Source organism: Sphaeramia orbicularis, chromosome 7 (assembly GCF_902148855.1).
Source record: "Sphaeramia orbicularis chromosome 7, fSphaOr1.1, whole genome shotgun sequence".
NCBI lineage: Eukaryota > Metazoa > Chordata > Actinopteri > Kurtiformes > Apogonidae > Sphaeramia > Sphaeramia orbicularis.
In genome coordinates, this window is record NC_043963.1 from 14,692,303 (window position 1) to 14,707,971 (window position 15,669).

The 15,669-nt window shown below is 43.8% G+C and overlaps 1 protein-coding gene across 5 annotated transcripts in view; it reads right to left on the bottom strand.

Annotated features, from left to right (window-relative positions):
* Window positions 1-15,669, bottom strand: part of casz1 (castor zinc finger 1) — an 80,296-nt gene that overhangs the window by 52,894 nt on the left and 11,733 nt on the right. For 4 of the 5 annotated variants that reach the window (XM_030138421.1, XM_030138416.1, XM_030138423.1 and 1 more), the window contains exon 2: window positions 6,731-6,793. The exons of the other annotated variant lie outside the window; for it this stretch is intronic. In XM_030138421.1, coding sequence (XP_029994281.1) covers window positions 6,731-6,793 — 63 coding nt within the window. The remainder of the gene's footprint in view (window positions 1-6,730; window positions 6,794-15,669) is intronic. 5 annotated transcript variants of the gene reach the window in all.

Sequence of the window (15,669 nt, forward strand, 5' to 3'; positions counted from 1 at the left end):
TACTTGTGGGGCACTTTTCACATCGCAATATCAATACTGGGAGAATATTAGCTGTCCTGGTGAAGAATGTCAGATCATTGCTGGCTTTTTTTTTTTTTTTTTTAATTCTTTATGGGAAAACAGGCACGCCCCAGTAAAAGAAGCAAAGATCTGACTGTTAGGAGTTTAAATAAACTCATAATTATCTTGTGTACAACATGGTGTTAACAACCGAGTAAAGTGTGGAAAATTTTCTCGTAAAGTAACAGGAGCAAAACCAGTGTTTAAAACTCTAAAAGGAGGGTGTGCGTGCAGACGTTTGTGCACCTTATTTGTAAATTGTGCCACAGCTTATTTGCAAAAAAACCTCCTGTAAGACCTCAACGGCATCAAAACAGAAGACAGATTAACACAATGTGACTTTGAACCTACATTTTTATCAAATATTACCTACATTTTATAACATGTATACTGCAGCAAATCACTGATCCTGATCCTGCTATTAAAATATCTGAGCAGTAATTATCAGGCCAGGCTTTGCGTGAGGACTTGTTTTTCCATTTATTGCTCCCTGGAACAGGATAAGGGTATCTGCACTCAAGAGGAGATATCCCGGACCTGCTGTTGGTATCATTTGAACAGAGGGTGGATCACCTTTATTTGAGTCAAACAAAGCCTTCTAAATGAAACAAAAATGGTAGTCAGTACTTGTCAGACAAGGCTCCAACGCCCAACCAGACTGCCTTCAAAACACTGACAAAGAGTAATAAAGAAAATAGGATGTTAAAAGAGCAGGACACGGATGTTGATTAAAGCCACCAGAAAGTGTACATACTTAAAGTCATGATAAGCTAATGAGGGAAATAGAGCTGTGCTTTTGGTCGACTCTTATCAATGTTTGCATCAGTAGCAAATCTCCCTTGACAGCAAGACTGAAATTATATACAGGTTTTTAGGCAGATGATGGAAAGTCATTTGTATTTACAGGAAATAAGAACGATGCACTCAATCATTATTCCCTTGCTGTACTAACTAGAACGCAGCCTCTGTATTAGATGTTGGAGGAGCAGCACAAGGACAAGTAAAACATACCTTAAATAGACTACAAATGAAGTCACTTAACACCCACTCGCTTCCCTCGTCACCCTCTGCTCTGTCTGTCTTCAACAGAAAAAGCCTGTGTTTGACTATCTCCCTCTCAGGTTCATAGTTGTCTTTTGCTTTTAAACAGGCACCTCGGCTGTCACAGTGCAAGAACAGGCGCATTCCCCTTAAATGGCTCCTTTTGACAACTGATCTGTAAATACAGCCGGATCTGCAACTTCCCTCTTTCTCTCGCTGCCTCACTTTCTCCCTTCTCGTCTTTGCTCTCCCTCCCTCTGCCCGAACTCCTGCCAGACTCACACACACACACACACACACACACACACACGGCATGAAGGTCTCCTATGACCCCCCCTCATCCACCCCCCACAAATCCATGCACGCACTCACACTATACTAACACACACACACATTTACCCCCACAACCCCCTCCCAACTTCCCCAACTCCATTCCCCCTGCCTCTATAAAAACACAAATATGCCATAACTCAGGCGGTGCTGCCACATAGCCTCCATCTTGCCCTGTACCGGGGAGGGGGAGGCCTCTCAGGAAGGTCACCAACAAATGGTTTTCCGATTCACTGCCCCTGAAATAATTTTGTGTATTAAAACCTGAATCTGCACTTTCTGGCCTGAAAGCTTTTCTAATTATTCCGGTGTCCTTGGGACAGACACAGATCCTTCACACGCCGGGGGAAACAAGCTATAGAGCAACCACTACAGCCACAAACACCCTTCCACCCACCCACCCACCTCCCTCCCTCCCTCTCTCTCTCTATCCCTCTATCTCCCCACCTCCTCTCTCCTCTGCTCTCCTCTCCCCGCTTTACAGCCACCCCCCTCCCCAATCTGTTTTCAAAGCGTGTCTGTCCTTTATTAAATTGTTTTCTTTTCCACATTATCAGTTGCCATGGAGACCTCATCTCTCGGATTATTTGAATTTCATTATATCTATTGATTTGGGAGCATTTCATCTTTTTTATTGTTTTTCTGTCAATTTTCGAAACGAATAACCATCTAATTTGCGTCAGCGCTGATTACGTTCGTCCCTCAATAGAGGTCGGCAGCTGCGCCGGGGAAACAAATCAATGGAAAAACATCATAAAACTCGAAAGTACAATCAACCAGGATATGGGTGACATTCCGTGGTTGCTGAAACGAAGTCATCAAAAAATATATACTTTTTTTTTCCTGCGCCTCTGCATGTGTGGGGGTGCAGTAAGGAGGACACATATGTGTCTGGGCAGATATATTACTGTATTTCAGCAGATAATATACTAAGGTAAATTTCCATACTGATAACAGCCCCTCCCTGCCTGACCAAAACAAAAAATGCTTACTGTATCTAAATAATTTATGCAATTTTAGCATTTATATATAAATTTTTTAATAAGCTGCTTGGAGCAAAGTGGCCATTAACAAAACACACAGCTGTCCAATGGGCTAAGCCCAGCAGATCAATTGCGCTTTTTTATGACATGATAAAATGCTTTTAAAGCAATTTACACAAATATGGAAAAAATGACTTCATGGGCTTCATTTATTCATAAGGATGTGTATTAGAAAAAAAAAAAGTCTTACAAAAGCCAGACAGCAGAGATCGTCCCGGTCCTAACTGGAACGGACTTGCTGCCCTCTCCACAAGGACATAAAGTTTCATTACTGATGCACGCAGTCAAAGGCAATTTAGCAAACACAGTGTGCAAAAGAAAACATCAGCATATTGCAAGTGTTCCTGTATTAGGCAGACCTTGCATGTTGTTTTCCAATTTTTATTCATTTTTGAGGGGGCAGGGTGTGGGGGTGATGAGTTTGTGTCCTCCCCCTGCCCAGTGTCACCCTGACCCAAAGCCAAGGGGAGGCAGCCTCAGTGACGGAGACGTGTGCTTTCTGGCCAATGCAACCAAACCAAACCATGTGCCAGACAATGGGGCCTTGCAGCAGGACAAATGTGTGCACACCTTCTGCTGTACGGTGATATACAGCACATGACACCCAGATTCATTCCGCAAGAAAACAGGCCCACAAATATTTCAATGGATCTGATCATTTAGCATCTTAGTACAGGCGCACATGTACACACACACACACACACACACACACACAGACACATTATGCACGTATGGATGGGGGGCAGGCAGGGCCATTTGGAGGCTAATCTTGTTTCAAAGCATCTTCTCTTCATGTGCCGACAATGTGCCTGAGCCACTCCACGAAACGCTGCTGCTCCTGAAGGCCCCATGTTTGCAACACATGTCAACATTTGACAAAGCATTACTTTTCCCTCCAACAATATTCTCCTGCTCAGGCCTCTGAAATGAGGGCGCTAACAAATTAGCTTTTTATGTTTATTTGTGTGTGGGTGTGTCAAAAGGGGGGGTGAGAGGGAGATCTCATTTTCTAAGGCAACCCGGGAAAGACTGAGAGAGAAAGAGAGAGAGAGAGAGAGAGAGAGAAAGACAAAGAAAGGATGAGAGAGAAAAGAAAGAAAGGCTGAATGTTTAGGAGTCACGATTCTTTTCCTGATTGCCCTAGCTGTCTCAGTTGTGCAAAACATGACCCTCCCCTCCCTCAGCCACGACAGAAACACGGGCGACTGGATAAACACTATTTTATGCAGTGACTAGATGAATCGCCAGACAGTAATTACAGTCTTCCTCTCACCCCAACAAAACTCTACTGTACAGGCTCTTTCTTTGACACCAAACTGCAGTAGTACGTACTAAACACTGCAGGTGTCTGACATGTTTGTCAATGCCTCTCCCAAAAGTATAAATATTAGCCCCTGTGACAACAGCGCAATGCTCTCTGCCGCTTTCAGCGATGTGTTAATAATCTGTAGCTGAAAGAGGACTTGTTGTGCGGACGGACGATGTTATCATGTGCAGTCAAACGTTGCCGGCGCTGGCTTTGTAAAGAAAGTTTGGGGATTTTTTTTGCTACCCTTGCAGTTTGCGCTTTTCTCTCTTCGATGTAACAAAAATAACATGGTTGCGTCCCAAACTAAACATTCCCACACAGCGGCTGGTAATCTGCGAGGTCTCCAACACCAACATGCCCACAAGTGAGGCCTGTCACCTTCCTGTTTAAGTGCCCTAAAGTTAATGAGCTGACAAATAGTGAATTAATTTGTTCATTTGGTGTTGACACATTAAAATTTTAGCCATCAGGATAACTCCTACATCAGTTAGTGATGAAAGCAGTAAGATAAACTGATTCTCCTGCAATACAGACTATCGGTTCATTCGGTCAGGCCTTGCCCTGAACGCGCCGCAGTAAACCATGCTGTCCGAGCCTCTAAAAAGCACAATTACAGAGGACCTCGACTGAATAATTTAAAGAGCATAATTATTGACCTCTATCCGAATTCCTCTGAAAGGTACATTAAGATATAGAAAAGCACTGGAGGTGGAAGTGGAACTGAGGGGAAGAAAGGGAGTGTGTCTCCCCAGACCTCCCTAATGCACTCTCCTGCTGTACTCAAACTTCCTGTGGACCCCTAATGTGCCCGCCGCTCGCTGGCCTGACGAAGACTACGGTTAATGAGGCCCCTGTTTCTGAAATGAAGTATCTCTGAAACCATCAACATGCATTACTATCAAGTCATCACTCCCCCCCACTAAACCACATGTATAAACACACTGACACACACATACCCAGAGACCACCGACTCCTAACCCCCTCCTTCCTAACCTTTTAGTGCCACCAAGGGTTCTGGTAGGCTGCAGCAGACTGAGGGGGGATGGTGGGGAGTGAGACTGCAAGAGAGGGTTTTTCTCTGGAGGTGGGGGGGTGTTTGAGGGTTAACTGTCCCTCAGGGGGCTATCAGTGAACTGGGCAGCCGTCACTGCTGGTGTCCCTGGTTCTCAATTGACAACCAGGCTCTGACAGATTAGCAGCTAGTCAGGAGGAATCTACGGCCCAGGACACAATTAAAATAATCACTTTTCTCAAATTTGGCCATATATGTGAGAGCGCGTTTGGATTTGAATAAAGCATTAAAACAGAATGTGTGTTAGTGTTATGTGTGTGTATGTGTGTGTGCACGTGCATTTAGGGGGGGTCGTTGCAAGCTGGCAGAAGGCTTGGGGGAGGATACAGCGAGATGAGGCCTTTTTAATTAAAAGAAAATATTTGTGTTTGCATACTTCTGTGGATGAAACCTGGGACAATTCCGGGAATTCTGGTTGTTTAATGGCTGGCTTGATTTGGATTTTTTCACATCCTCTTTGCACACATGCATTTTTAAAATTTCAATTACGTATACATTTAAGAAAGATATCAGAAGTTTTATGTTGTATTATCATATAGGAGCCTTGAGAACAAATGCTTTTTCACTTTAGGGCAATTCATTGAAGAAATTCTGGTAATATGGACTTATTTATCAACACAAAGCGGCTGCTGCGTCTGCTATATTTCAACCAGGAAGGATAGAGGGCACTGAAATAATTAGGCGACTTCTGCAACATCCTGAATGCCAAGGACAGGTGGATTAAAGTATTAAAACAATCGCATTTCAGTCTTGAAATAGTCCTGTGCACGACTCAGCACCATGCGCATCCGTTCAAGTTCAGCTGCCAGCTCCATAACGCCACAGGAGAGGGATTGAAAAAAAAGCCAAATCCCATTAGCTACGTACATGCATCTCAGCAGACCTGCTGAAAACGTGAGCAAATCTCAGTGATGATTATCCCATAAAGCTCTCACATGATAATACATTATCGAACAGAGAAAGATTTCTCTGAAATCACACATTTAGTGTGCACTAATTAGGGTTTCCCCATTTGTGTTACAAACTGGTACTTTCCAAATGAAACAGAAAAGACTCGTGCAATCAGTAGCCTCTGCACCCGAGGAGACATTTAACTGCTGTCCTCCAATTAGAGGTCCCGAGAACGGAGCTCCCTCCTCTCTGAGAGGGAAATTATTCAAGACAAAGGTTAAGACAGAAGTTCATATGTGATTCTATTTACAGTGCAAAATTAATAAGAAAGCAAAGTGCTTCACAGTGCTGGTTCACTCAGACATTCACATCGTTGAGTACCTTTCAATTTAATCAGGGATGTTTAACAAAACTCTGTACTTCAACATTACAATCAGACACTATAGGGATAAAACAGTACTACCAAATTAAAAAGAATAGTTCTTCTGGCAGAAAGGTGTTAAATTAAACAACAGCTGACTTTTCAAGTCAGTGAAAGTGAGGATAAAGGCGTTAAATTATTTTAAAACTCTATTAGTGCGCTCATTACTATCATGGGGGTTTTATCACTTTCTTTGGAAATAGTAGATTTATTTCATCAGCATCAATTGGCTGACTTTCTACTGAAGCACCCACTTAAGCAAATGTCTGAAAGTACCAGTTTAAAAGGGAAAGGAAAACACACTTAAAATGTGCAAAAATAGTTGTAGTTCTTGAATGTTTCTACATATACAGTCAACAGGTTATACAAGCAGTTAGAAATGCCTCTTTTTGTGCAATTGGTAATAATTAAGGTGAGCTCTTGGATGAAATCTAAGCCTCTTAACCCACCTCCTGCCATCTGTGGCTCTAATATTACAGCATGGGGACGTTCACTCTTTTGCCCGCTGAAGGAAGAGTGGGAAGAAATAACCGCTGTCTATAGTACGAGTCAGAGTGGCCAACCTGCTTTCACAGCCGTGGCGTGAAGGTGGAATGAACCGCCAGTGACAGAAAACAAACAGGAAGCTGAAAGAGGAGTGAGAGAGAAAAACCTGTGCCCTTCATTCTCCCCCAGTAAAGACACTCTTAACCAGGTCTGACAGCTGACAGCTCCTTGGCAATTGGGGTCAGTTAAAGGAAAAGTAGCTCAAGTTTTGTTGAGGCTTTGGCTTCAGAGATGTTCAGGAGCCACTGCCCACTGCAGCATCAAAGGGGATTATAGGGACAGGGCCATCTGTTGCCAGAATAAGCGTGAGCCCTTTTATGTCTCTGCCTGTATGTCTGTGTGTATGTGTGCATTTTTGTGGGAGTGCATGTGTTTGTTGGTGAACGACAGCGACAGAAAAAGACACAGAATCCCTCACGTCTCTGTACTTTTTAACTTAAAGGGCAGCTGAGTGGAGGGGTGAAGCCTACTGTAGATCAGAAAAAACAGGTTTAAAAACTTGCTGGGGGCACCGGCGTGAAATCAGAGCATCCCTATCGCGCTTTGAGAGGTTAAGTATTCTATTCAACTGTTACAGTAAAACACCTCAAGCCACACAATCAGCTTTAGGACTGGATCTATAGACTTAAAACAAAGACGATGAATCATGTAAAGCTCCGGCTTACCCAAAGAACCATCCTTCACTAAATGTGAATAGTCTGTCTTTTGTCATCCAGGCAAAACATAGAACTTGTTTTTGTTGTGGGTTTATTGGAACAGAGTGCCAACCTTGTTCCCCCTTCACCTCTCTAATTTGTTTTGGGTCCTGTTCCTGGCCTCCGCCTGGGAATGTTTTCTCCTCAATAGTCTGCTACCTTTTAGCTGAGCTGCAGAGTGCTTGACCTACTGCCGACACTTATTTTCAGCACTCTAATTGTCGTTTAATCACATATCAACCTGTCACTTAAAGACCCCCATTTTTTTTTTTCGAGGGGGAACATTTGCATATGTTGTAAAACTAATTTCTATCGAAAGCTCCAGTGGCTGTGAAAGCGGGCACACTGTCTCTCTCTTTTACTTTCACACCCGTGTAGACTGGTGGGAGAGAAGACACGGCAAAGTCTACCGTATCTCACCTTAACAGACAAAAACACACATAGGCAGACGCCATACCTGATATTCTCAATTCAGGTGGTTTTATCACATTTGTTAACAGTGTGCGTTGACACATAACGTGTTAGAATAGGGACAGTGACTCAGAGTGCATGTACGTGTGCGAATCAAAGTGAAAGTAACAGTAAATGTATAGTGTTATAAAGGAATCAATTAGAGTTAATAATGTATCACTCTTCCAAATGCTACATTCATTTGTTCACACTTAGATAAAGCTACTGCAAAATAGGTTGTGCCGGGTTTGCCTGGCAGACTACACTACATTTACATTATCACCCTTATACATCGAGGAGCCATGTTCCGCTTGAGTGGTGGTGGCAGAGAGGAGGGGGGAGTGAGAATCATGTTTTTCGGGCCCAAGGAATGCCAGTCCTCAGGAGATCTCCCCCTCTAATTACAGAGTGGGGGAAAGAAAGCTCTTTGTTCCACCTTTTATTACATTAATTGATAAAACGGAGCTCGGGTGGAGCCGTCTATGGGGGGAGAGAAAGGAGGGGAGAGGTCTGGGGATGAATTGAGGGGGGATCCTCTGGGCAGATGAAGCTGGGTGAGAGGATTTCTGAGCCGAGGTCCTATTTTCAGAGGGCTCCTAATCCCGTTAGGGGCCCCGATGGTGGTGCAGCTCCGGTGCTCTGCTATCCCAGAGGCCCTGGCAGAGCTGCGAAGCTGAGGAGAGGACGGGTGGTGGCGGTGGTGGTGGTGGCGGCAGGGGCAGACGATGGTGTGGTGGGTGAGAGTCTCAGCAGTGTTGTCTGGGCCCGGGCCTTAATTAACTGTATCATCAGGGGGTGTGGAGAGCCACACTGAGACCCTAAGTCACAAACACCAGCAAGCACTGAAGGGCTTTAAAAGGAAGTGGCATCTCATCCACTCCAGAATCATGGGAAACCCTGTGGACCTTTAATATAGACCCCATACTGCTCAAAGTCATGTATGTCGCAGGACATTAGCAGGGCGATATTATGACTAGTTATTAGTTTAGCTCAAATTATACAGCAGAGATGGGTGATTTTCTTTTTTAACACTGGAGCACTTGATTAGAAGCTTGAAGTTCTAAACACAAAAGGAGAAAATACTTAGAAATCTGCACTTAAATATTACCGTTTTTCAGAATAAAAACAGTCCAGCTTCTATTTGTGCTGCATTGACCAATCTTATTTGTCAGTGGTTAAGTAGCTGTAACAGGCTTTGTCATGGCTATAATCTGCTTCTGCTTGTTTAGGCTACCTACAGACAACAGAGGCTGAGAAGTGCTGCTACAGTAGCCAAACCTACTCTGAATATGTTACTGAGGCAATTAAGCATGTTAGTGTGTGTGCATGCACACAACGGTGTCAGAGGTGCTAAGCCGGGCCAAACACGCCTCATTGAAATGTCCATCTTAAAGCCACCCAAGTTCCTCATCTCCCCCGCCCACCGACAACCAAGATGCTTCAAGACTGTCAAAAGCATTTTCCACAAAGCTGAGGAGAGGGCAAGGAAAAAAAAGACCTGCCACTGTCACATGCATACTTGCGCGTGCACACACACTTGCAAGGCTGTCAGGTAAATTAGATCTGAAAGCTGACAATTTCTGACCATATTTCCTTGATTATTTCGAACAAATGCACACCAGCCGCTCTAAGGAGATTAAAGTGACATAAAAGTCCCGAGTGGGAGGAGGGAGGGCAGAGAATCCAGGTCACCCCCATTTGTCCCCCTGCCTGACAGCAGCTATATCGCTATCCAATCCAATAAAAGTCCCCCCCTCCTTTTGCTTTAATTAATTTTACAGCTAGCTTGCTTAATTACTTTCAATCAAAATCCTCTTGCCATCACAAAATTAGAAATGGTTCAACTCCATTAGTCTAAATTCTTCATTTACATACACAAAGACTGTCAGCTCTTGCTAAGCAAACGGCCTCCTGCTTGATGAGATTGTTTTTTTCCACACACTCTATCACTCTCTCGCTTACACACACACGCGACTGTGGTGTTAATTTTTTTGAAAGGAGAAAAGTAGCATAAAATTATTTGATCCCCTTACTTAAGACATTCTCTGCCTAATCAGGGCTCAGGTAAGCTGCAGTGCGCATCATCCAAGGTAATGGAGAGTTTCGTGTGCATCTACGACTGTCAAAAACGATTACATCCACTATTCTGTGTTAAAAAACACTGCTTGACCTCAAACAATGGAGCACATAATATATGCTGTATAAAAGGGATAAGCAGAATTAGTAAACCGGTGGCTGAGATCATGTAAATGAAGCTAACTAGTTCTTCCCCAGGATTAGCTATTATTTCCCCAGTAATAGACAAGCTGCAGATTACGCAGTGACACATAGTGCCCTATAAATCTGGCTCCTTTGTGGCAGAGTGTCACTCGTCCTGACTAGACTGTGGAAACTAGCGACGCACTAACACCGGTCGGATGCTATGAGCAAAGCAGCGGGGGTTTTCTGAGGGGTGAGGGCCTGTGCCCCGCCGCACAATCACTTCAACTTGGCACACAGGCATCCTCTCCATCACATCCACTGCCTAAGGCCTGCACATCATCAAGAATTAAGGACATGCAGATAGGGTTTGTGCACTGACCAAAGTGAAAACCCAGGCACACAAGCACACACTACGACTGCCATAATTAGGTCCAGAGATGAGGACATGAAACTAGTGAAATGCACTCACTGCTGCAGCACATAATCACAAAATATCAATACTAAACCTACATGCTCATCGGGGACACTTTCCGATTGCTTTTATTTTCCAATTCGCATACATGCTACTCGGCGCAAAACCGCACAACACAGCACCCTTTGATCTGCTGTGTGCAGATCATCTTACAGCCGCTGCTCTTTTATAAACCTAGACACTTCGAACACTTTGAGAAGCAAAACAGCTAAGTGGGATTTGAAGAATTTCCAAAAGGCAAAGCCACAGTCTGGTAACACTTCGAAAATAATCCCCAACAAGAAAGAAAGGTTTCTGCAGGTTTCAACAAGTTCAATTAAGACCTTTCTAAGGCCATGATCATGCAATTTAAGACCAATTTCATGTCCTGTCGTGCCAAGGGTGCAGACTTTTGTGATGCCCTCGGTGTTAACACTGAAAATACTAAACGACGGCAGGTGTTCTTCTGCCTCGAATGCCTGTACAACCAAAGTTCCTAATGTGAGCGTTTTGTGCAGCAGGCTTTACATTCATTATTTTAATAGGCTTCATTCAAGCACTAAATCCAATTTTTCAGCTCTGTCAAAATTGCATTTCAGACATTTTAAGGCCTGAAATTCAGATGATTGAATTTTAGACTTTTTAACACTTTTAGGGAATTGCAGAAACCCTGAAGAGGTCATTGCAAGACAGGAGGCCTTCCTTTATGTTTCACCAGGTCGAATACAACACCGGTCTGACCTGGACACTTCACTCTGTAACTGCAATCACTGGTTTCCCTTGCCCTCTCTAACCAGTCTCCATTAACACTGTTAATTATCCAAATCCATCATTCTTGGGGTAAATGAAGACTGCCTCTTTAATTCAATTTAATAGGATAATTTTCCAACTCACGTTCACTTTAGCCCCAGCTGCCCGCCCACTAGTCCCCCACAGTGTCTCCCCCCACTGTATCTTGACTCCCTTGGCTGTATCTTCTACAGTCTGGCTCGCTCCCACTGTTGGAAAAAAAAGGAGGTGGGGGGGGGGGGGGGGTTACGTTGAGGGCCGGGCTTGATGGCAGCGACGGGATGACACACTGTTGATCTCCCTTGTCTTGTCTTGGCTCGGCTGGTGGTGAGCAGCAGTTCTGGGTCTCCAGTCTGCTGTGCACACTCCCTGCCTGTCGCACACATGCACACACACTCACAGTACCAGCCATGCTCACCGGGGCTTAGCTAATCCTGTCACATCAGGCCACGTTGGCTCAGTTGAGGCCTTTAGCAGCTACCACCACCACCACCGCCCCCCCCTCTCTCCCCACTTCCCCACTAACCACCACCTCTACGCACCTCCGCACATCACCACCACCACTCCTTCAATGACTCCCCTCACTCACTTTCTCTCTCGGCACTTTACTTGTTCATTTCACAAGGTCATGGATGGCCGACTACAGCTCATGAGTGGCATGGTGGGACGGCTGACGAATCCTTGTGTGGTCTAGTCATGATAGAAAGGCTTATCTTAATGCTAATAATATGTAAGACAAGTGCTGCAATCTAATAGGTTAAAAAAAAAAAAAAAGACGGTAAAATCCTGCAACTTTTAAGACTTTCTTGCACTGTTAAGTCTGACTTTCTTATCGTGTGTCCTCCTTCGGACGTAGGAGGACAGAAAGAGAGACTGGCATGTCAGTCATTCCAAAGGAACGTCACCAATGTGTTTATAAAATATACAGGTGTCACTTTGTCTTTTCTCGTCTGTAGTGTGTCATAGTGGTATCAGTATCAAAACAGATTTTCCATGCAACATTGCCTAGCTGTGGAAACTGGACACTGGTGCCCTTTAATCTGACTTTCTATCTATAAAAGTAGAGCTATATCAAGACTGACTTAGGCCCTGTTTTATATGCCTTCTAAGATTTTCCTTACGGTGAACTTTCCATGTTGAAGCCGAGTAGGATTTTTTTCCATATGTTCAGATACAATTACAGATCACACACGAACAGAAAACGCAAACTTGTTCACCAAACTTGTACACAGCTCTGGTAAGGCTTAAATCCTCTCATGACGACCTAGAATTTATCAAATATCAGCTACTCTCATCCCATTATTCAGTGTGAGGGTATCTTTGCCCCCATTTCCACACTCCCATCCCCCCATTTCTAAACAAACACACACACACACACTGACATGCACACAGCGTTCCCTTTAACATTTTCCCAGACTTTCATTGTTTAGTCATTTGAGACAGACTCTGGGAGAGTTTTAAATTATTTTAGCCATGATTTAATTCAGTTTGTTAAAGGATGATGTCAGCACAATGGGGTACGAGCCTCTAAATCCACTACATTCACCCAAAATGCCCAGATGAGATAATCATTGGTGACGTCTACGAAAACACTTATTATATTTGCCCATCGCCTGGCTGAAGCTGTTAAAACTCATCAGCGTTATTCAATTTTTTTTCTCTGGGAAAGAGGAAAAAAAAAAAATTTGCTCAACTTATAGTCAGAACTGTCACCCCTTTTAAAGAGACAGTGCAACATTGTTGTGTCTGTGTGTGAAGTTTATAAATGGAAAAGGACAGGGCAGAGAGCTATCGGGTGTCTACTCAATACTCATTTTGTTTGCACCCAATACTAATTAAATAAAACACGCACAACTTTTTAATTGGTTTTACAGAGATCAACAGTTTCAGTGAAGTTGAACAACTACAGCTGTAGTGCAGTAGTATGTATAGATTCTTTATTAGTATGTACTAATAACAGGCTATTCTTACATGCTAAAATCTGTGAATGAGCTTGTCTCTTAACTTGTGCACACAATGTGAAACAGCTCTGGGCTGACAAGGCAGCAGTGCAGATAAGAAATGGATCAACGTGAGCCTTTCTCATAGCTTAATTTATTTTAAATCCAAGCCCTATTTACACACTGCACACCGGCAGGCCTTGTCAGCTCCAACTAGTATTGAGATATTTAAAACCATTAATGCTGTACAGCAGCAGCCTGAGCGTGTATGACACAAGCTGTCGCTGTGTGAAACAAAGCCAGATCTCGAACTGCCACAGCGTCTTCTGAACAGAGCACAGCCACAAATACAGTAAATACACAGTTCAGACATTCCTGCCAGATCTGTCTTTAAATGCAGGTAAAACAAAGATAAGACAAACACTGAAGAAAAGACAAGGAAGTGTGTTCGCCGGTCGTCTGGTGAAAACACAGGCCAGACTCACAGCTCAGTGTATCTTTAGCAGAGGGGCAGGTACCACCGAGGCAGGGGTCAGGATATGAAACACACAGACTATACACCTCCCGACAGGATATCCTCATGGATCAGCAACCGTAGCCATGTTGACCCGCCCCGTTATTAAAGAGGCTAATCTGTTCAACATGTCAATGTTAGCACTTTTAGCAGCGATTAATAAAAGAAGACCCCGAGAGTGCTGTGTATGCTTTTTCAGTGCCCCAGGTTGTTTTCATTTGGTTTGTATTTTTAGTGTTTTTGCTGTTTGGTAATTCAACAGTCCTCTTTTCTCCTATTAGCATAAACAGTGTAAATTATTAACTTTGTTAAAAGAATTATAATCGGCCCTGAATCCTGCACTCTGTAGAAGCTTTGTGTGTGTGGGTTTTTTTTTTTTTTTTTTGCCACTGGCACAGAGGCAGTATAGCATTGTGGATATCATTAAAGCAAATGTAACTTTATATTTTATAGATATGGAACAATGTGCATGAGATGCCCGAGTTTGTGGCCATTTATGTGATGCTTAAAATGTACGGCCCAGTGGCTTTCACAGGCTGGTAGTAATAGAACTGCTCTCTAACAGACTTGCTTTCTAAGTGCCTGGTGCTGTGTCTTAATTTGTAATCTAGTCAAACCAATTGTCCGCTAGCTAAAAAGGTCACCGAGACAATAGACTACACAGCCTCCCGCAATGTAGAGAAAGCCCAGGGTGTCTTTTGTAGCTTTTTAACCAAAGATGTAATTAAGACACCTTCATCTTCAGGGGTGAGAAGGGCACCAACAAGAGGTGTGCTGGAAATACAAGAGGAACTTCACCTTACTGGAAACAGGAGTGAGACGCACACTAGGACGGAACATTTGGTTAGAGGTGAAAAGCACCTGTCTCTGCAACAAAATGTCACCCTTGAGGACGTTCTCTGAGTTTACCTGTTCGTGCTGTCAGCATGTGATTTTTATACATTGTGACCGTCGATTGTGGTGAAGAAAGCTTGTTGGGAAAAACTGAGTGATGCAAAGAAACACAGGAGAGGCAGAGGGGGGGACTTAAAGGACGTGATTTATCTGGGCTTGATTGCGTGTTAATCGAGGTTACGTGTATTAAGTGGAATCTAATTGGAACAGACACTGGCAGTCTGACAGATCGACATGATGCAGATGGATTGGGGGGGTGGGGTGGGGGGGTTTAGAGGGGGTTGAGGGAAAGGAAAAGAGATGGGAGAGAGAAGAAGGGTAGTGCGGTAGAGAAGCGGCACAGAGGCGAGAATAATACAAACCCTTTCTTTTTTTTTTTTCCTACGGCACCAAAGAAAAACAGAAGGAGTTTACTGGCTGTGAACATTAAGGAGAATCACCAGACCTTTTCGGGAGCCAAATCACAGAGCAAAACGCAAAAAAGGAAAAACAAGAAAGTGACTCTGAGGCTCATCTCACGTGTCTCTCATGATTGGCGGCTGATGAGACATGTAACCCTTCTAGAGGAGGACACACACGGGCGAGATTGTGAGTGACAGGGCACAGAACTGGAGTTTGCCCTCCCCCTTCAGTTGCCACAAACATTCATTTCTGCTTTATTAGAAATGAGGGAAAAGAACACCCCTCAAAAAAAGGAAAGAAAAAAAAAAACACGAGGTAGAGAGGCCAAGTGACAGCTGCTGGAAAATTTCTCACCTCAATGAGGGGACAAGCAACTGTTCCACCGGTCCTTCTGACTCCCTGCTCCTCCTGACAGGCGACAACTGTTTTGAAGGCCCTCTCCTCTCCCCAAATCTGAGGTATTTAAGCTCGAGGCCTGAATGACCCTTTCAAATGTTACCACAGTAATAAACCATAAAAGATGACCACCTGTTAAGGCCGAGCAACTGCTATTCATAACCAATTTCCCACACACACACGCTGTCGACAAATAAGGGGAATACTGTCCAGAGTCCAGAGG